At 47.7% G+C, this 20,826-nt stretch overlaps 1 protein-coding gene across 1 annotated transcript in view; it reads right to left on the reverse strand.

The window, feature by feature from the left end:
- Positions 1 to 865: 865 nt before the first annotated feature.
- The window catches only part of capn3b (calpain 3b), a 25,657-nt gene continuing 5,696 nt past the window's right edge, over positions 866 to 20,826 (reverse strand). The window contains exons 2-22 of the mRNA XM_079572871.1: positions 19,231 to 19,300; positions 18,990 to 19,108; positions 17,944 to 18,077; positions 17,691 to 17,859; positions 17,331 to 17,414; positions 17,168 to 17,259; positions 15,762 to 15,839; positions 15,504 to 15,664; positions 15,232 to 15,401; positions 15,143 to 15,154; positions 12,319 to 12,527; positions 12,204 to 12,240; positions 11,695 to 11,784; positions 9,591 to 9,668; positions 9,454 to 9,511; positions 8,585 to 8,649; positions 8,233 to 8,301; positions 1,595 to 1,673; positions 1,341 to 1,457; positions 1,218 to 1,276; positions 866 to 1,002 (exon numbers count right to left, since the gene is read on the reverse strand). Of these exons, the coding sequence (XP_079428997.1) occupies positions 976 to 1,002; positions 1,218 to 1,276; positions 1,341 to 1,457; positions 1,595 to 1,673; positions 8,233 to 8,301; positions 8,585 to 8,649; positions 9,454 to 9,511; positions 9,591 to 9,668; positions 11,695 to 11,784; positions 12,204 to 12,240; positions 12,319 to 12,527; positions 15,143 to 15,154; positions 15,232 to 15,401; positions 15,504 to 15,664; positions 15,762 to 15,839; positions 17,168 to 17,259; positions 17,331 to 17,414; positions 17,691 to 17,859; positions 17,944 to 18,077; positions 18,990 to 19,108; positions 19,231 to 19,300 (1,977 nt within the window). The 3' untranslated portion in view covers positions 866 to 975. The remainder of the gene's footprint in view (positions 1,003 to 1,217; positions 1,277 to 1,340; positions 1,458 to 1,594; positions 1,674 to 8,232; positions 8,302 to 8,584; positions 8,650 to 9,453; positions 9,512 to 9,590; positions 9,669 to 11,694; positions 11,785 to 12,203; positions 12,241 to 12,318; positions 12,528 to 15,142; positions 15,155 to 15,231; positions 15,402 to 15,503; positions 15,665 to 15,761; positions 15,840 to 17,167; positions 17,260 to 17,330; positions 17,415 to 17,690; positions 17,860 to 17,943; positions 18,078 to 18,989; positions 19,109 to 19,230; positions 19,301 to 20,826) is intronic.

Below are 20,826 nucleotides of genomic sequence, written 5' to 3' on the forward strand. Positions count from 1 at the left end.
TTCTGTGATAGATACTGTCTCAATACTTCATCTCATTTAGTCATTACCATTTACCACGTGGCTACAATGTGTTGTTTATGTCCTGATTTCTTTTTATGTCGGTGCCCCCTAGTGGCTGGAGTGAGCATTCACAATGGTGCAGATGGTAGAGCGGGTCATCTCATGATCAGAAGGTCAGGGGTTCGAATCAAAAACACTGTGGTGCAAATGTCGCTATGGAGAGAAAAGCACCGCCCTGTTTCATGAGGAGGGTTTTGTAGCGATGGATTGTTTTCCGAGACGTGTAATGTTAGTGTAACATCAGGCTTAGTGGCTGAGAAGTTACTGGAGCCTCTCAGTGCACACCCAAATGGAACCATTTCACCATAGTTTTACTCACTGCTGTTGGTTCTGGAACAGCTGTAATACAAATTGCGGGAATATTAGTGCATTTAAATGGTTTGTATTGATGATGTAGAAATGAAAAAAATACCCCCAAACTCCCCCCAAATAAATTACAGCACCAAATCAAATTGGAAGTTGGTGTGTAAGTTCTGCAGTTGCACATAACTAAGGTTAAGGTTTACTTTATTGTCCCCGTAGGGATATTCGTCCTCTGCATTTACTCTACATTAACTAGCACCAAGGCACAGCAGGATTCCCGGGCATGCGTAAATCACTCATCAACTAAATCAAAAGTCCATAATAAACCGCACTCACAAAAAGCCATTTTGCATACCACATCACCTTTAATTAGAATTCTTATAAAGAAAAAGTGCAACGATTCTGATTCTCATCTCAGTGGAGCAGCAGTTTCTGTGAATAAATGTTCACAGAGAGAATCCAGGAGGAGGGGCTCAGGAGGGGCTCAGGAGGAGCTCAAGAGGAGCTCAGGAGGAGGAGATCAGGAGCTCAGGAGGTGGAGCTCGGGAGGAGGAGCTCAGGAGGAGGAAATCAGGGGGAGGGGCTCAAGTGGAGGGACTCAGGAGGAGGGGCTCAGGAGTACATAGTCAGCTGAAGCCACTGTGGAGAGGGAAAGATACAGCTTTTGTTAAAAACATGTTGGTCAACAGAGTCTACTTATCTTCAGTCTGTATTCATCATGGACTGCTCCAATTCAAAGTTCTGCACAGGCTGCACCCTTTTCCTCCCATATTTCGGGCCGACATATGGGTGGACCTCTACTACAGACCCTGCCTAACAGGGACAAAGAAAGAAAGAGAAACCTTGTCCCTCACCTCCAGCACGTTCAGTTTGATGAGTCCGTCTCCGTCTTTGTCGAAGGCCTGGAACGCCCCTGAGGACACACGTGTTCACTGTAGTTTCATAACACTGAGATCACAAGAACACGTGTGACTTACGGAACATGCCCTCCAGGCGGACGAAGCAGCAGATGTAACTGTCAAAGTCGATGTTGAGCTTGTCGTCGGCGTAACGCAGGGCGATGATGTTGTACAGCTGGTTATTCAGGTGGAATCCTGCCCAGAGATAGAAGAGATAGTAAAGGTAAAGTAATGTAAAGTTAAAGTAAAGGTACAGTAAAGGTGCAGTAAAGGTGCAGTAAAGGTACAGTAAAGGTACAGTAATTGTCCAGCTGAGGTTCTGCGCGCCTCACCGGCCTCATTGACCACGTTCCTCATCTCGAGGCTGCTGATGCTCCACTGCTTGTCTTTCATGTACTTTTTGAAGATGGCCTGAAGTGAAAGAGTAACTTCAACACAACATGGTTTTACTGGAGCACTTCTAAACGCAGCCTTTCCCTGGAATAATCTCTGGACTCCGGACCACTTTTAATGATGAAACATACCTTTTCCAGATAATGCAAAGTGTTAAGTTTGAGTTCTTACTGTTACACTATCCACGTTTGGGCAAATAAGAAGAAAAGGAAAGAATATCTTGATGAGAGTTGAAATCACTAAGATTTGAGTTAAATTTGAGTGGTTTTGAGTTGACAAAGGAAAGAAAGTCACCAGAGAAAGAAGGATTTTGCACTTAAAATAAGATCTTTTGTTTCTAAACGCAGACGGATGGAGCTCTGTGAAATCTTCAGCGCCCTGCCTGGGACTTCAAGTAAATAAGTAAGTGCTTCTGTTTAATTGTGGTTAAGGTGTTGAGTTAGTCCTGAGCAGCATGTTTTTGGATGTCGGGGAAAACTCCTCTGAAACGGTGCAGTGCCACCTGGGTCTGTCCCTGCTTCAGAGCATGGTGTTCTGCACTGGTTAGCTCCTCCACCTCCTTCCCCTTCCTCCTGCGCAGCTCCCTCGCGCTGGTGAAACGTTCACCATCTTCTGAAGAGCGTAGTAGACCAATATAATCCATCTTATTCTCCAGTGAACGAACATTAGCCAGAACAAACGTCGGGTTAGAGGCTTGTGGTTTAGCTGAGAGTCTTGCCTGGATACCTCCTTGTTTGTTTCTTTTTTGTTTCCTGTTGCGCCTCTTGTGACGCCTCCACTGTGCTGCAGGTGTGGAGGGCTCTTGGTGCCACTTCAGTGTTTCAGAAGAAGAAATGTGTAGGTCTCAATGGCAAAGTGGAGAGCGATGAGGAGAGCGATGAGGAGAGCAATGAGGAGAGCGAAGAGGAGAGCGATGAGGAGAGCGAAGAGGAGAGCGAAGAGGAGAGCGAAGAGGAGAGCGATGAGGAGAGCGAAGAGGAGAGCGAAGAGGAGAGAGTTGAGGAGAGCGAAGAGGAGAGCGAAGAGGAGAGCGAAGAGGAGAGTGAAGAGGAGAGCAAAGAGGAGAGTGATGAGGAGAGCGAAGAGGAGAGCGAAGAGGAGAGAGTTGAGGAGAGCGAAGAGGAGAGCGAAGAGGAGAGTGAAGAGGAGAGCAAAGAGGAGAGTGATGAGGAGAGCGAAGAGGAGAGCGAAGAGGAGAGAGTTGAGGAGAGCGAAGAGGAGAGCGAAGAGGAGAGTGAAGAGGAGAGCAAAGAGGAGAGCGATGAGGAGAGCGAAGAGGAGAGCGAAGAGGAGAGAGTTGAGGAGAGCGAAGAGGAGAGCGAAGAGGAGAGTGAAGAGGAGAGCAAAGAGGAGAGTGATGAGGAGAGCGAAGAGGAGAGCGAAGAGGAGAGCGAAGAGGAGAGCGAAGAGGAGAGCGATGAGGAGAGCGAAGAGGAGAGCGAAGAGGAGAGAGTTGAGGAGAGCGAAGAGGAGAGCGAAGAGGAGAGCGAAGAGGAGAGCGAAGAGGAGAGCGATGAGGAGAGCGATGAGGAGAGCGATGAGGAGAGCGATGAGGAGAGCGATGAGGAGAGCGAAGAGGAGAGCGAAGAGGAGAGAGTTGAGGAGAGCGAAGAGGAGAGCAATGAGGAGAGCGATGAGGAGAGAGTTGAGGAGAGCGAAGAGGAGAGCGAAGAGGAGAGCGAAGAGGAGAGCGATGAGGAGAGAGCGAAGAGGAGAGCGATGAGGAGAGCGAAGAGGAGAGCGAAGAGGAGAGAGCGAAGAGGAGAGCGATGAGGAGAGCGATGAGGAGAGCGATGAGGAGAGCGAAGAGGAGAGCGATGAGGAGAGCGAAGAGGAGAGCGATGAGGAGAGCGATGAGGAGAGCGATGAGGAGAGCGATGAGGAGAGCGAAGAGGAGAGCGATGAGGAGAGCGAAGAGGAGAGCGATGAGGAGAGCGATGAGGAGAGCGATGAGGAGAGCGATGAGGAGAGCGAAGAGGAGAGCGATGAGGAGAGCGATGAGGAGAGCGATGAGGAGAGCGAAGAGGTGAGCGATGAGGAGAGCGAAGAGGAGAGCGATGAGGAGAGCGATGAGGCGAGCGATGAGGAGAGCGATGAGGAGAGCGAAGAGGTGAGCGATGAGGAGAGCGATGAGGAGAGCGAAGAGGAGAGCGAAGAGGAGAGAGTTGAGGAGAGCGAAGAGGAGAGCGAAGAGGAGAGTGAAGAGGAGAGCAAAGAGGAGAGTGATGAGGAGAGCGAAGAGGAGAGCGAAGAGGAGAGAGTTGAGGAGAGCGAAGAGGAGAGCGAAGAGGAGAGTGAAGAGGAGAGCAAAGAGGAGAGCGATGAGGAGAGCGAAGAGGAGAGCGAAGAGGAGAGAGTTGAGGAGAGCGAAGAGGAGAGCGAAGAGGAGAGTGAAGAGGAGAGCAAAGAGGAGAGTGATGAGGAGAGCGAAGAGGAGAGCGAAGAGGAGAGCGAAGAGGAGAGCGAAGAGGAGAGCGATGAGGAGAGCGAAGAGGAGAGCGAAGAGGAGAGAGTTGAGGAGAGCGAAGAGGAGAGCGAAGAGGAGAGCGAAGAGGAGAGCGAAGAGGAGAGCGATGAGGAGAGCGAAGAGGAGAGCGATGAGGAGAGCGATGAGGAGAGTGAAGAGGAGAGCGATGAGGAGAGCGAAGAGGAGAGCGAAGAGGAGAGAGTTGAGGAGAGCGAAGAGGAGAGCAATGAGGAGAGCGATGAGGAGAGAGTTGAGGAGAGCGAAGAGGAGAGCGAAGAGGAGAGCGAAGAGGAGAGCGATGAGGAGAGAGCGAAGAGGAGAGCGATGAGGAGAGCGAAGAGGAGAGCGAAGAGGAGAGAGCGAAGAGGAGAGCGATGAGGAGAGCGATGAGGAGAGCGATGAGGAGAGCGAAGAGGAGAGCGATGAGGAGAGCGATGAGGAGAGCGATGAGGAGAGCGATGAGGAGAGCGAAGAGGAGAGCGATGAGGAGAGCGAAGAGGAGAGCGATGAGGAGAGCGATGAGGAGAGCGATGAGGAGAGCGATGAGGAGAGCGAAGAGGAGAGCGATGAGGAGAGCGATGAGGAGAGCGATGAGGAGAGCGAAGAGGTGAGCGATGAGGAGAGCGATGAGGAGAGCGATGAGGAGAGCGAAGAGGTGAGCGATGAGGAGAGCGAAGAGGAGAGCGATGAGGAGAGCGATGAGGAGAGCGAAGAGGTGAGCGATGAGGAGAGCGAAGAGGAGAGCGATGAGGAGAGCGATGAGGAGAGCGATGAGGAGAGCGAAGAGGAGAGCGATGAGGAGAGCGAAGAGGTGAGCGATGAGGAGAGCGATGAGGAGAGCGAAGAGGAGAGCGATGAGGAGAGCGAAGAGGAGAGCGATGAGGAGAGCGAAGAGGTGAGCGATGAGGTGAGCGATGAGGAGAGCGATGAGGAGAGCGATGAGGAGAGCGAAGAGGTGAGCGATGAGGAGAGCGATGAGGAGAGCGAAGAGGAGAGCGAAGAGGAGAGCGAAGAGGAGAGCGAAGAGGAGAGCGATGAGGAGAGCGATGAGGAGAGCGATGAGGAGAGAGCGAAGAGGAGAGCGATGAGGAGAGCGATGAGGAGAGAGCGAAGAGGAGAGAGCGAAGAGGAGAGCGATGAGGAGAGCGATGAGGAGAGAGCGAAGAGGAGAGCGAAGAGGAGAGCGAAGAGGAGAGCGAAGAGGAGAGCGATGAGGAGAGTGATGAGGAGAGCGATGAGGAGAGAGCGAAGAGGAGAGCGATGAGGAGAGTGAAGAGGAGAGCAAAGAGGAGAGCGATGAGGAGAGAGCGAAGAGGAGAGCGATGAGGAGAGCGAAGAGGAGAGCGAAGAGGAGAGCGATGAGGAGAGCGAAGAGGAGAGCGATGAGGAGAGCGATGAGGAGAGCGATGAGGAGAGCGATGAGGAGAGCGAAGAGGAGAGCGATGAGGAGAGCGAAGAGGAGAGCGATGAGGAGAGCGATGAGGAGAGCGATGAGGAGAGCGATGAGGAGAGCGAAGAGGAGAGCGATGAGGAGAGCGATGAGGAGAGCGATGAGGAGAGCGATGAGGAGAGCGAAGAGGAGAGCGATGAGGAGAGCGATGAGGAGAGTGAAGAGGAGAGCGATGAGGAGAGCGAAGAGGAGAGCGAAGAGGAGAGAGTTGAGGAGAGCGAAGAGGAGAGCAATGAGGAGAGCGATGAGGAGAGAGTTGAGGAGAGCGAAGAGGAGAGCGAAGAGGAGAGCGAAGAGGAGAGCGATGAGGAGAGAGCGAAGAGGAGAGCGATGAGGAGAGCGAAGAGGAGAGCGAAGAGGAGAGCGAAGAGGAGAGAGCGAAGAGGAGAGCGATGAGGAGAGCGATGAGGAGAGCGATGAGGAGAGCGAAGAGGAGAGCGATGAGGAGAGCGATGAGGAGAGCGATGAGGAGAGCGATGAGGAGAGCGATGAGGAGAGCGATGAGGAGAGCGATGAGGAGAGCGAAGAGGAGAGCGAAGAGGAGAGCGATGAGGAGAGCGATGAGGAGAGCGAAGAGGTGAGCGATGAGGAGAGCGAAGAGGAGAGCGATGAGGAGAGCGATGAGGAGAGCGATGAGGAGAGCGAAGAGGAGAGCGATGAGGAGAGCGAAGAGGTGAGCGATGAGGAGAGCGATGAGGAGAGCGAAGAGGAGAGCGATGAGGAGAGCGAAGAGGAGAGCGATGAGGAGAGCGAAGAGGTGAGCGATGAGGTGAGCGATGAGGAGAGCGATGAGGAGAGCGATGAGGAGAGCGAAGAGGTGAGCGATGAGGAGAGCGATGAGGAGAGCGAAGAGGAGAGCGAAGAGGAGAGCGAAGAGGAGAGCGAAGAGGAGAGCGATGAGGAGAGAGCGAAGAGGAGAGCGATGAGGAGAGCGAAGAGGAGAGCGAAGAGGAGAGCGATGAGGAGAGAGCGAAGAGGAGAGCGATGAGGAGAGCGAAGAGGAGAGCGAAGAGGAGAGCGATGAGGAGAGCGAAGAGGAGAGCGATGAGGAGAGCGATGAGGAGAGCGATGAGGAGAGCGATGAGGAGAGCGAAGAGGAGAGCGATGAGGAGAGCGAAGAGGAGAGCGATGAGGAGAGCGATGAGGAGAGCGATGAGGAGAGCGATGAGGAGAGCGAAGAGGAGAGCGATGAGGAGAGCGAAGAGGAGAGCGATGAGGAGAGCGATGAGGAGAGCGATGAGGAGAGCGATGAGGAGAGCGATGAGGAGAGCGAAGAGGAGAGCGATGAGGAGAGCGATGAGGAGAGCGATGAGGAGAGCGAAGAGGAGAGCGATGAGGAGAGCGATGAGGAGAGCGATGAGGAGAGCGATGAGGAGAGCGAAGAGGAGAGCGATGAGGAGAGCGAAGAGGAGAGCGATGAGGAGAGCGATGAGGAGAGCGATGAGGAGAGCGATGAGGAGAGCGAAGAGGAGAGCGATGAGGAGAGCGATGAGGAGAGCGAAGAGGAGAGCGATGAGGAGAGCGATGAGGAGAGCGATGAGGAGAGCGATGAGGAGAGCGATGAGGAGAGCGATGAGGAGAGCGAAGAGGAGAGCGATGAGGAGAGCGATGAGGAGAGCGAAGAGGAGAGCGATGAGGAGAGCGATGAGGAGAGCGATGAGGAGAGCGATGAGGAGAGCGAAGAGGAGAGCGAAGAGGAGAGCGATGAGGAGAGCGATGAGGAGAGCGATGAGGAGAGCGATGAGGAGAGCGATGAGGAGAGCGATGAGGAGAGCGATGAGGAGAGCGATGAGGAGAGCGAAGAGGAGAGCGAAGAGGAGAGCGAAGAGGAGAGCGAAGAGGAGAGCGATGAGGAGAGAGCGAAGAGGAGAGCGATGAGGAGAGCGATGAGGAGAGCGATGAGGAGAGCGAAGAGGAGAGCGAAGAGGAGAGCGAAGAGGAGAGCGATGAGGAGAGCGATGAGGAGAGCGAAGAGGAGAGCGATGAGGAAAGGAGGCGCTCGCTGTAGTCAGCGCTGCCTGCTCACCACGCCTCAGCTGATCCTTTCATTCTCTAAGCGACGCCCTCAGGTGGATGACGATGCCCTGGTGCACCGCTGTTTGTCAGACACCATCTTCGTATTGAGCAACGCTGTTGATTTGCCAGGCGGGCCCTTATTATCTAATACAGGAGTAAAGAGATTTCCATCCATCCATTTTCTTGTGCTTTTCCATTTCCGGGTCGTGATCACATTGCACCAGCCCCTTATGGCTCCTCCTGCAGGTGGTGGGTCCACAGAAGGACGGCCTCATGGTTCTGACCGGACCTGTTGGTCTCTCATAAGGGGCTTCTGAACTACTCTTTGTCTGACCCGTCACCTTAGACCTGTTTGCCATGGGAGACCCTACCAGGGGCACGAAGCCCCCGACAACAGAGCTCCAGGATAATTTGGGAACTCAAACCCTTCTTAATTTAAGTGCAAAAATACTTGTTTTATGTACCTACTCAAATCAAGGGTAGCTATACTTATGCAAAGTCTTATTTTGTAGTGAATAGACTGTGAAACATCTAGTTTGTCCTCTTTAGCCTGTGCCTAGTACAGTGGTGGTTGTTTGGAGGGCGTGTCCGGTGCTGGTCGAGCTCCGTGATGTGACGAAGGGCTTAGACTCGAAAACACCCACCTGCCACTGTTTGATTTTCTTCCACAGATGTTTGAACTCTTGGAGGTTGAGTTTTCCTGTTCCATCTGTCTGAGTGCGGAGCCGTTACGGAAAACACTGGAACGATACAGTCCCACACACGTGACGGTGAAACTGTTGGAGCGACTCTTGGGTTTGTTTTTGACCAAGGGCAGAGATAATGACTACAGATGGAAAAGAGCTTTGTTCTTCAGATGAATGTATTTAAACATTGTCCTGACAAATAAATAAATACAATGAAGATTGACTTATTTCACACTCTGTGGTGGTGAGCTCCTATTGTAGCCACAGCAGGACACGAGGGCGACCAGCTCTGAGCCAATCAGAAGGATACATCCATGAGAGCAATCATACTGCGGCACGTCTCCAGACTGAAGCCGTCCGACTGGATCTCACTGTCTGTGGACACAGTCAAACATTATTTCATCCAAAGGATCTACACCAACGGGAGCATTTGTTTTGCATAGTATCTCTGTCCTCAACAGGCAGCCCACTGACTACAGGACTACCGTACTACAGTATACAGGACTACAGTACTCCAGTCCTGCAGTAGTCCATGTTATAGGGGTTGTTTATCAGAAGGACATTTTTTGTCTAAGCCCGTCCCGTGTCGGGGTTAAAGGGCGCAGAGCTCAGAGGACCTCAGTGTGACCAGACTGGTACATTTTGGTAAGACTCATAAAATCTAAACATACAACATGCCTGACACATTTCGTTTTCCATGGTCCAGACATAGGCCTATCTCAAGGCTCAGTATGGCACTTTGTCCAACACCCAAGTCAAGCTCGGACCCATGAACTCTATAGAGCTGACAGAGGGGTTCACCTATGACACAGCAGCTTGTTCTTCACTTCTACTCTCCAACACTGCATGGTAGAAGAGTATCATCATTATTATACATTCTTAAGTGGCTCAAAACATACAGCCGTAAGTAACTGCAGAAACACAGTGTGTCTCCAGGTTAGTGCATTATCTATGAAAACTCAAAATACCTCTGAGAGGAAACCTATGATCATCCATCCCTCTGGGATCAAACACAAGATCTTTGTTTTTTTTTTATGTAGAGTCTTAGTGTGGCCTGTGCTGGGGTCCAGCTCTCATAAAACATACACCTTTATGCTGTAGATGTGTCAGCTCATTCTGATGCTCTCGGTCAGTGATTAACTGAGAGAGCTAAACCAGCTGCTGATGCAGAAAACTCACGTCTGGACAGAACGTTCTTCATGATGGTCTGCAGCTCATTGGCGCACACCTGCATGTCCTGGAGCCGAAGAGGAGGGCAAAGAGCTTTGTGAAATGCACTAATTTCAACATGGTTGTCATGGGGATGGTCCACTCACGTCTCCTGAGATCTGCTGGTAGATGACTCGGAAGTGTTTCTCCTCCTCAGTCTCCTCTTCCGGCTCAAGCAGTTTACGCTGGAAACAAACATTGAACAAGTTTAAAATGACCGGGATCGTTCATACATGCAGTCACGTTCACGTGCGGAGGTGAGAGGAAATCTTAACAATTATTCATGATTACTGACCAAATTAATAAATAAAACAAAATATAGCAAACTTTATCGCTGAGATGATTAGGCCACTATCTACTCTTTATGGTATAAAAACTGCTTACTTGTACATTTTAAAGTTTAAACTATAGCTTCTAAAATTCTTATGGTGAACCATGTCCTTTTATAATCGCAGTAATCATAAAACATCCCTATCTTTGATTTATTAGGTGTGTCGGACAGTGTTGCCCTGGCAGAGTTCTACACCACTTTGGGGAAGTCCTACCATGTGTCCCCCTGCTCTAAAACTAATACAACCACCGTAAACATGACGACAGTAAATCACAGTGTTTCCTCTGAAATGTCTCCTTTAACCTCCTCCTTTCTGCAAGACATAAATAGTGTCCATGGAGCTACTCCCGGTCAAAGATCGCACACAACTATCTGCTTGACTCGAGTCATCTTCTGTACTCTGTAGTTGAAGTGTGGAACGTCTGTATCTGGGCTGTGGGCTGAGCTCAACTTTAGTGACGCTGACGAAGCCTGCTGGATGAGAGGCGAAACGTTCTGCACTTCATCTACAGAAGATGACTCAAGAACTCCTGTATGACTGAGAGCCTACACAGACTTGTTGAATATTACTTTAAACTGAACATTGAGTGTGTTTCCATGTACTCCATTGTTGTATTCTGGTTACGTCGTTGTTCGTACAAACGCAGTTTCCCAAAGAAAATAGAAACAGCAGGTATTTCCCCGTTATAAACCACATGTAATAATAATAATAATAATAATACATAAGTCTTATATAGCGCTTTTCAGGAGACACAAAGACGCTTTACAGATGAGACAAACAAACAAAGATGGCAGAGCTATTGTTGGTTGCAGGTGAGCTGAAACATGTGTGTTTTGAGCAGTTTTTTGTAGGTGGCCAGTGAGTCTGAGTTTCTGATGTGGACGGGGAGTGAGTTCCAGAGGGTGGGGGCGGCGATGGCGAAGGCTCGGTCCCCCAAGGTTCGTTGTTTTGATTTGGTGATGGGTTTGAGAAGGTTTAAGTCGGCAGAGCGGAGGCGACGGGATGGGCGGTGGCGTTGTGGGAGGTCTGTGAGGTATGGGGGGGGTCAGGTTGTTGAGGGCTTTGTAGGTGATGAGCAGAACTTTGTAATGGATGCGCTGTTGTACGGGGAGCCAGTGAAGCTGTTGGAGGACGGGGGTGATGTGGTCTCTGGAGCGGGTGTGGGTGAGGAGGCGGGCGGCAGAGTTTTGAACATATTGCAGTTTTTGTAAATCAGAGGAGGGGAGACCGTACAGGACGCTATTAGTCGAGTCTGGATGTGATAAATGCATGGATCAGAGTTTCATGTGCCGTTCATCGTAAACAAAACTTTGTATTTAATGTCATGATGTCGCCCTTTGTTTAAAGGCGTCTGGTTTCCCTCCGCACTTTCCAACAGCTGCGTTCACAAAACCAAGAAGCGAAACTCAAGATGAGTCTGGACTTTAACCTGTTGCCTTCCACCTTAGGGTTAGGGTTAGCAATTATGCATATCCAAACGTCAAAGCGTATTGACTGGAGAGCTTACAGCCTATCTGCCAGTGTGATACCTCATTTGAAAGCCAAGACCTTCTAGTTTCTAAAAATATGTGAGAGATCTGTGTGAGTGAAACTTACATCACATTTGTAGTTCCTAACCCTAACCCCCTGATCATGGGGATGGCAAGTAACAGATTAACCTTCCCCCCAGTGCTAACAAATTACCCACAGTCCGCCATCGCTCAGGATATAGTGGATGAGCAAAACACAAGTCCAGCATGTTATATATATATAATAAACAGGAGATTTGAGTGTGGCATATAAACATCATCTCCGCAAAACTGCCCTCAAACGGAATATGGCTAACAACCGGGACACACCAGTGCATGTAAACACACTCATCATATGGAACATGCATAACCTTTGGTTTCTTCTTCTTCACTTCTCCTTTGATCCCTTCATGTTGGATCTCTTTGTTGGCGTGAGCTCGGTCCGACACGAACACGATGGGCTGCTCAGGGCGGACAAAACACACCGGGACACAGTAGTTAGGTAAACAGTGCGAGCATCAGTGGTCAGAGGGTATAGTTTTATGGTGTTGGGCCTCGATCCACCAGTTGAGACACACTGCTTTAGACTTTAGTCCCATGCAAACTCTACCTTGACTTTCTTTGTGCGGTCGTTCGGTGCAGGTCAGTGACAGGTCAGTGACAGGTGAAGGACAGGGTGGGGTTAGGTATGTTTGCGGGACAGAGCCAGAAACACAGGAGATGAACGTTAATAGAATGTTGTTAAATAAAGAGTAGTCGAAATATGTTTGAGACACTGTTTGAATGGAGAGAGCACATGAAGAACAGGAAAAAAGAATGGTTGTGTTCAGGGCGGGGTTGAAACAAGTAACGGTAAGAAAGCAGGTGATTGAGTCCAAACCTGTAGCTGCTCCGCTCCGATGGTGTCGTCCGCCTCTCTGCGGGGACAGAACACACTCTCTCAGTAACGAGTGAACCTTCGTCTCTGACCCACACCCCGAGCCCCGTGCACTCACTCCGACAGGCTGTCCTTCTCGGAGAACACGCGCAGGATGAACTCTCCCTCCTGGTGCGGGTCGAAGGTGGTGGGGATGAGGGCGTACTCCCCCGGGGGCAGGCGGAAGCGCTCCGTCACCTCCCGCAGGTTGATGTAGGTCTTGCACTTGGCTTTGGACGCGGTGTACAGGAAGAAGTCCTTGTCCAAGTGCTGATGCTTCCCTTGCATCTGGACAACACAATATGTTTTCAGCTCTGGTCTCTTTGTACTGAAGCACAAGTATATTTCAGCTGTATCTCGCATTGACAAGAAACAATCACATTTTCACCAGATCATTTTCACATTATTTCATCATGTCAGTACAGTACCACATTATTACCCAGGGGTTTCCTATTGTTTGTGTCATGTAGGGATGGGACCCGTTTGGAACAGTGGCACAGGTAGTGGAGCGGGTCGTCCCAGCGGTTTCGAATACCACAAGTGAACACTGTCGTTGTGTCCTTGGGCAAGACGCTTCACCCACCTGGCCTCCAGTGTGTGACACTGGTAGATGAATGAGAGTGTGAGTGGGTAAAGCACTTCGAGATATTGAAAAGTGCAGAATAAATGGGACCATTTACCATTCCAGCTCTCTGAAGATACAGTGCCTCTCGAAAGTATTCATACACCTTGAACTTTTGCACATTTTGTCATGTTTACAACCCTAAACATAAAGATTTTATTTTGATTTTTTTTTACTGAACGTTCACACACAAGAAACTGACAACTGTGAAGTGAAAGCAAAATGATACATGATTCTGTTATTTTTCAAAAAATAGAAAAGTGAAAAGTGGGGCTTGCATAAGTATTCATACAGCATGAATGAATACTTTGTGGAACCCCATTTTGCTGTAATAACAGCACAAGTCTTTTGGGGTTTGACTCTACAAGATTTGCACATGTAGAGACTGACATTTTAGCCCATTCCTCTTTACAAAACAACTCAAGCTCTGTCACATTAGAAGGAGAGCGTTTGTGAACAGCAGTTTTCAGAATATTCCACAGATTTTTAATAGGATTTAGGTCAGGACTTTGACTGGGCCTTTCTAACACATTCATATGTTTTTATTGAACCATTCCGTTGAAGATTTAGCTTTGTGTTTAGGGTCATTGTCCTGCTGAAGGTGAATCTCCGCCCCAGCCTCAGTTCTCTTGCTGACTCCAGCAGGTTTTCCTCCAAAATGTCCCTGTATTTGGCTCCATCCATCTTCAAAACTATTCTTACAATCTCCCCAGTCCCCGCTGAGGAAAAGCAGTCCCACAGCATGATGCTCCCCCCCGTATATTTGACACTGGGGATGGTGCACTCAGGACGATGAGCAGTATTAGGTTTGCTCCATAATAATAATAATGTTTTGCATTTGGGCCAAAAAGTTAAATTTTTGTCTCATCTGACCAAAGCTCCTTCTTCCACATGGAGCTGTGTCCTCCATATGACTCTTAGCAAACTTCAAACGGGATTTCTTATGGCCTCCTTTCAATAATGGCTTTCTTCTTCCACTCGTACATGAAGGCCAGATTTGTGTAGAGTAAGACTTATAGTTGTCCCATGTACAGATTCCCTCAGCTCAGCGGCAGGACTTCACAGCTCCTCCAGAGTTATCTTGGGGCACTTGGTTGCATTTCTTACCAGTGCTCTCCTTGTTCGGTCTGTTAGTTTAGGTGAACAGCTGTGTCTTGGTAAGTTGGCAGTGGTGCTGTACTCTTTCCATTTCTGAATGATGGATTGAACAGTGCTCCGGGAGATGTTTAAATCTTGGGAAATCTGTATAACTTAACACTGCTTTAAACTTCTCCAAAGCTTTATCCCTGACCTCTCTGGTGGTCCTTGGCCTTCATGATGTTGTTTAGTGACCAATACACTCCGACCACAGCTCTGAGGGCCTAAAAGAACAGCTGAAATTATACTGAGAGTAGATTACACACAGGTGGCCACTATTTAATGGTCAGGCCAAGGTGTGAACATTCTGGAGTCATTAGGAATGTTATAAAGGCAATTTAATGCACTCAGAAAATGCTGTATGAATACTTATACACACCCCACTTTTCACTTTTCTATTTTTTGAAAAATAACAGAATCATGTATCATTTTGCTTTCACTTCACAGTTGTCTGTTACTTGTGTGTGAACGTTCAGTAAAAAAAATCAAACTAAAATCTTTATGTTTAGGGTTGTAAACATGACAAAATGTGCAAAAGTTCAAGGTGTATGAATACTTACGAGAGGCACTGTATAATAGGTTCTTCTTTCGATCTTTATTTTCTTTGATACCAGTAGTATATAAACTTCTTTTTTTTTTTTTGATACCACACTGGTATATATGGGGTAGCCTACTCCCTTTAAGCTTCCTGTATAGTTATGACTTGATGTAAACAGCTCAAATAAACTAATCTGAACTAAAAATAATAAAAGAAATAATAATAATTGTTTAACCCTAGTGTCACGGTTGAATTTCTGTGGTCTAATTTTGGAACAAAGAAATAATGCTGAAAACTATTATGTACAGAGGCAGAGTGTGTAGCACCACTGGCCCCCAACGAGCTTTGATGGCGTAGCTCATGTGGTAAATCATTGGACCTCTGCCATATCCCGTTTTGTGTGTCGCTGAAGCAGAGCCTCCTCTCTCTCCAACACTTCACATGCTAGTGCGAGGTCAGCGGCATAATCGCAACCTTTAGCGATTTGCTAATAGCAACAAACCAGGTCATCTTGAATCAGTTTCTGTACAATATAATCACATACTTTTGCGTAGTTTACGGAAGAACTAGGCACTTATCCGTTCAGTACTTGTCTCATGCCCATACCTTCTTAGGGACCTGTGGAGACAAAAACACATTTCAATATGACACTGTCCACCACCTGAGATTAGGCAGTGCATTGGCGCTGAAAAGACCTCGTAAATGGAGAATCCGATGGTGAGGAACCTGGGGCCCTGGTTCTTCTGCATCCTCCGTCCCTTCTGCATCAGCGAGACCACCAACGAGCAGAGCCGCTCCCCCTCCGCGCTGTCATCGTCCTCCTCCAGCAGCTGCAGCCGGTACTGAGGGTTGGTCCAGAACGAGTCTGCGCAGACACCCCATAAGAATATAATCGACTTTATCAGGGACTGAAGCTACAGTGAAAATGGGTAAAATTGTGGTTAATGTTTGGATTGAAACATTTTACCTGGGAAGTTCCTGCAGCCCCCTGCCGAGCTGCCCCGGACCCAGCGGCCCTCGTTCACTGACACAGTCCAGCTGCTCCTCTCCTCGCCCTGCAGCGCATCCGGGGTCAGGTTACAGATCTCCAGCTTCGTGTAGTAACGTTTAAAGTCTTCAAAAGACATCCTGCATGGGAGAGAAGAAAAACACTCAGATGCCATTGGTTACTGAAGTAATAAAAAATATCTACATATGTCCATTATTGATCTGCATAACTGCTCACCAAAACTCACTCTCCTCCACTGTCTGTTTCTTCAGGTTTTCCCTCTCAGCGATGGAGATAGTGGACCACTCCTTTGAACTACAAAAATGTACCAAATCATAACAGGAAAGGGTTGTTTCAGTGAGAACATTTTAGTTGCCTCTGGGTTGCAGTGCACACCTGTACGTGCAGTCAGGGGAGGCAATTATAAAACACTAGGAATAAACTAAATACATACAACATACATAAAATCAGGTTATTTTTCTGATGATGACAGTGATTTCCTATGATTTTAATCAGTTGGTTAAAATCAACCAAATATTTGATCAGTTGTTGATACCACGTAAAGAAGGCGGAGCTGTGGTGAGCTTCCAGTGTCCATCGATTCGATACTGACCTCAAATTACAACATTTCTTACAATATCAATGCTGCAAAATAGCGTTTGTCAGCCTATTTTTAAGCCACATAGATTGTCCACTATAACAACAGAATACGTTTACAGTTTTTCTTGATCGAAAAGACACTAATTCAATTGCGAACATACTTTTCACTCAAACAGTGAACACTATGAGAGCAGGATTAGGACACTGATCCAACACAATTCTCAAAACTAGCACACAACCCTATCAAACCTTAAACACATTTAAGAAATGACTTTACATTGATATAGAAACAGTTGGCAAAATGTTAGTCCAGTGGACCAGGTAGAACCTTCTGAGGGCTAAGTCAGAAGGCCCACACGCACTACTCTGGACATGATTGTTTTGTTCAACAACTTTGCAAATTGTAATTGTCACTAATCAGCAAAACAATTCCGGAGCAATCTACAATTACAGGAGTCTAGCTTGAGTACAGGTATGAAGTGAGTTGGGATATTTTAAATGTTAGTGATCACAATAGGTGTTGCAGTTTACAGCCATTTACTGTACTATACAGTGGAATCAGATTTTTTCATCTCAGGAAAAAGTCTGTCATTATCAAAATCAATTAGAAATCTGCCAGATGCAGGAATAATGAGCTGGCCAAGCGGACCCTCTAGCCAATCAAAAGCCTGGGTTTATGTTCTGGTTAACCTCAACACCTAGCAAAAACAACTGCTAAGTTTTTGGATTCCATCATTGATTGAACTTTGAAGTAATGTGTTTTATTGCATATGTGTTTGCCTGGATCATTCTCCTGGCAATGGACTGGCAATGGAACACGGACAAAGGAGATTCTAAAAGTACAGATGAGCTAAGCTACCCCTAACACAGTGATCAGATGTGTAACAGAGTGATGATTCCACTTTTTAATGTGTTGGTGCCCGTGTGCTGTACTATGAGGCACTGGCTGGTGTATGGGCAGCGTAATAGTGAAATTGCGATGCCTTCTGCACATCTCCTAAGGAAAGGAAGGTTAATTTCGAGAACATTAACACAGATCTTACTTTGCACACCAGGGGCCCTTCCACAGCACCCACCCCCAGGGGTTCCTTAGGCGGATGAGCTGGATTCTGGTGTCCTTGTCCACCTCGTCACACTAAGAGATGAAGAATTTCATTTTAATGATCATCCTAATATCCCCACATGGTAAAGGTTATTACTCTGTACCTCCTCCAGGGCGATGATGGAGTAGGCATGGCCCCGCACCAACCCCTGCTCCATACGGCTCTCCATCTCAGCCACGGAGGAAACCTACGAACAAGAACGGGACGATCAGCAGTCTCTCCATCTTAGCTAAAGAGGAAACCTACGAACAAGAACGGGACGATCAGCAGTCTCTCCGTCTCAACCTGAGGAAACCAATGAACGAGAACAGGACGATCAACAGTCTCTCCATCTCAGCCTCAAAGGAAACCTATGAACAAGCGCAGACCGATCAACAGTCTCTCCATCTCAGCCAAAGAGGAAACCTATGAACAAGCACAGGATGATCAGCAGTCTTTGTTGCTGTGACAGCGTTGTACTGACGTCTATGGAGCAGCCCATGAGCGAGCCTCTCTCCAGGGCTTTCCTCATGATAGAGAACAGCTGCTGCGGAGCCTCATTCAGCTCGAAGAACTCGGTCACTCCTCCAGTGAAGTCCTCCATGGCCTCCAGAGTGTTCCCTCCCTTCAGAGCCTCATATGAGCCGTGCAGCCTGACGTACACAGGGCAGAGGGGGCAGGAGGTCACATACAGAGAGTTTAGCACCCAAGGGTGGCAGGTGAGAGTTAAGAGTTACTTGGCATAGGCCTTCTCCAACAGCGCGCTCCAGAACTCATTCTTTCTGAAGGACTTGGTGAAGACCAGCTGGTCCCTGCAGGTGGGGATCCGATCATCTACCACCACATCGATCCACTCTCCGTAACGCCAGAACTGAACACACAAACACAGCACAGGTTAAAAGGGACTGATGAAACAGCAGATACAGTCAGCAATTCAACACTTTTGCTGCGTTGTTACAAAAGGCTTGTAACAGGGAACTGTTTTGGAAAGAAATCTCCAAAATGAAAATTGACAAATGTTGAAATTGATCATTATTTTTGAAGTGATTGGACTGACAAACCTACCACATTTCTACTAAATATTGTCACCACTTTTGGACACCTTCATGAGAAAATAATTAACCCCTGGTTTATATTTGCTGCCATAGAAGACACTGAACAGTGAGGGCCTGATCTTTCGTTTCTAAAAGCAGACTATTGACTAGAGTTTTGAGCAGATGAGGGCACTGTGTGAAATCTTCAGATTCATACCTGGGGCAGTAAGTAGCTGGATGGAATCTCATGCTGATGTACAGCTGTCGACCCTCCCCTAGCTTTACCTTCTACAGGTCGTAATAAACTGCGTGCAATGTTACAGTAAAGAAGAGGAGAGTACAGAGGAAGGGCTCGTAGTCAGCACTGCTTGCAGCACACCACGCCTCAGCCGACCCCTTTTATCTCTAAGCCACGCCCTCAGGCGACCCGTGAAAGCACTGGCGCATCGTTGTTTGTGCGCAAGATACCAACGTCTTGAGCAACACTGTTGTTGCCCCAGGTGAAAGATCGCGCCCTGAGACTGTTTATGTTTCATGTGGATACACCAAGTAATAACGGAGGCCAAAAACAACATGAAAAAAATATATATATATATATCAAAAAATATATCAGCATTTTGACTCTAACCATAGTTACTGCAGTATTATTATTCTTGCCCACTAACTCCGTTTTAAGTTATAGGCTTGTTGGGATGTCATGTGAACACAACTATTAGTGGGTCCCACCATGGTGGCTCTGTGTCACAGACCTGGAAGTGGAAGATGCCGGCGTAATTCTCCGTGAAGCTCTGGTCTGGAGGGATGACTCTGTAGAGAAGCTTCTCATTCAGAGTGAGACACGCAATGGCCGCCAGCAACCAGCAGTCACCTGAGGACACACACGACCAGTTAGAACAACTACAAATGCAGGCACTTTCTAATATTCCTCTTCATTCTACAAAAGACTTATGTTGCTTCTTCAAAGGCTGGGTCTGACAAACAGTGACATACCCAGCTCTCCTTGGCAGATGTCTGTCCTGCCGGCTCCATCGATGATGAAGTGAGGGTCATCACAAATCTCCTGTCGATCAAAGCACATTAATAACAGACTTTAGCAACTGTCCAGTGGACCACAGCGTTTAGAAAACAATGGACAATTGAGCCTTCTTTACACTGTGCTATTTTTACTGTAAAAACTCACATTTCACTATGAACTGTAAAATCACAAATGTTACCACCTCTGAGCAGAAAAAAACAAAAATAATGTTGAATGCATGATTTTACAGTGTGACGGCAGAGTGATTAAAAAGTGACTTTATAATGAAAGTCAATGGGGCAGAAAATGCCTTTAACATGACATTGGGGAGAAAACATGAACACTCAATTTTACATAAAAACTAAAAAACTGTTACTGATCTTTGACATACACAAAGCAGTTTTAAAATGTAAATCCAATTTCTGCCCAAACTCAAAAAGCATATAATGAAACATAAGGGTTACGCTACTTTTCGTGTCCTCTATAGCCTGGTACCCTCGCACTCATTTCGTACAGAGGGTCTGGATCTTTACAATTGAGCTCCGTTTTCAAGTGGGAGGGGTGAACTCCTTTTAAAGATTAAAACGATTGAATCTCATTTTACCCAATCGCTAGCGCTTAGTCGCAACGAATGTAATGTGCCCGAGTGAGTGAAGCAAGCTATCGTAACTCTTGGGGACAGGAGCCTTCAATTTCAATTTCTGGATATTTGGGAGCCGAGCCAGAACAGACTGAAGAGCTTCCTTTACTTTCGTATCGGCTGCCATTGCCAAACTACAATCAGCAAATCCGGTGCAAATGCTTGACGTCTCCTACAACGCCCGCCTCCCCCGCTCGCTGAATGGTAGGTTGAAATTCAACCGATGTAACGCAGCCACTGAGAACAGGCCCAGACGTACATGTAGGGAAATGATAATTGACCGGAGTTTACGGGTGGCTAAGGCCAGGCTATATCAACTACATCAGTGTGACGCGTTGCTTTGTTTTCAGCACCTTGGACAGCGACCTTGGACAACAACGTTGACATACTTCAGAACCCCGCTCGCCACGTAACTCACATACTCACAAGTATGCTACAAATATCATAACATACGATCGCATTGCTATAGAACAAAACATGAAAAAACAATTCTTGAAATGGACTTTTGTTGATTGTTTGTGTACTATACGTCAAAACTGATTGAAAAAGCCATTTCTTGTTTCTTGCACTTTGGCCCATCCATCGAAGTCATTGGGATGACCTCAGGAGCACCTGGTGACCCTGCCACAGTGTTCTGTAATGAGTGGAGAAAGCTGACACCTCATGTGAGGTCATGTCCAGAGCAGCAGCTGAACAGTGGTCATCTGCTCTGAGTGGAATGTCCTGGTCTGGATGGACTGGACTTTCAGACTTACTTTGGGACGTTCGTGTTGCTGTAATATACCCAATTTACATTCATTCATTATATATGTTCAATGTGGTTAAATATAATATTTGGACAATCAGTTTGGGTGTGGCACTTTTACCATTTTATTTCTACTCACAATTGTTTGAGTGTGTATCACGTGTAAAAGTTAAACCTCCATCAACA

The sequence above is a fragment of the Gobius niger genome (genome assembly GCF_951799975.1).
Source record: "Gobius niger genome assembly, chromosome: 15".
NCBI classification, from domain to species: Eukaryota; Metazoa; Chordata; class Actinopteri; order Gobiiformes; family Gobiidae; genus Gobius; species Gobius niger.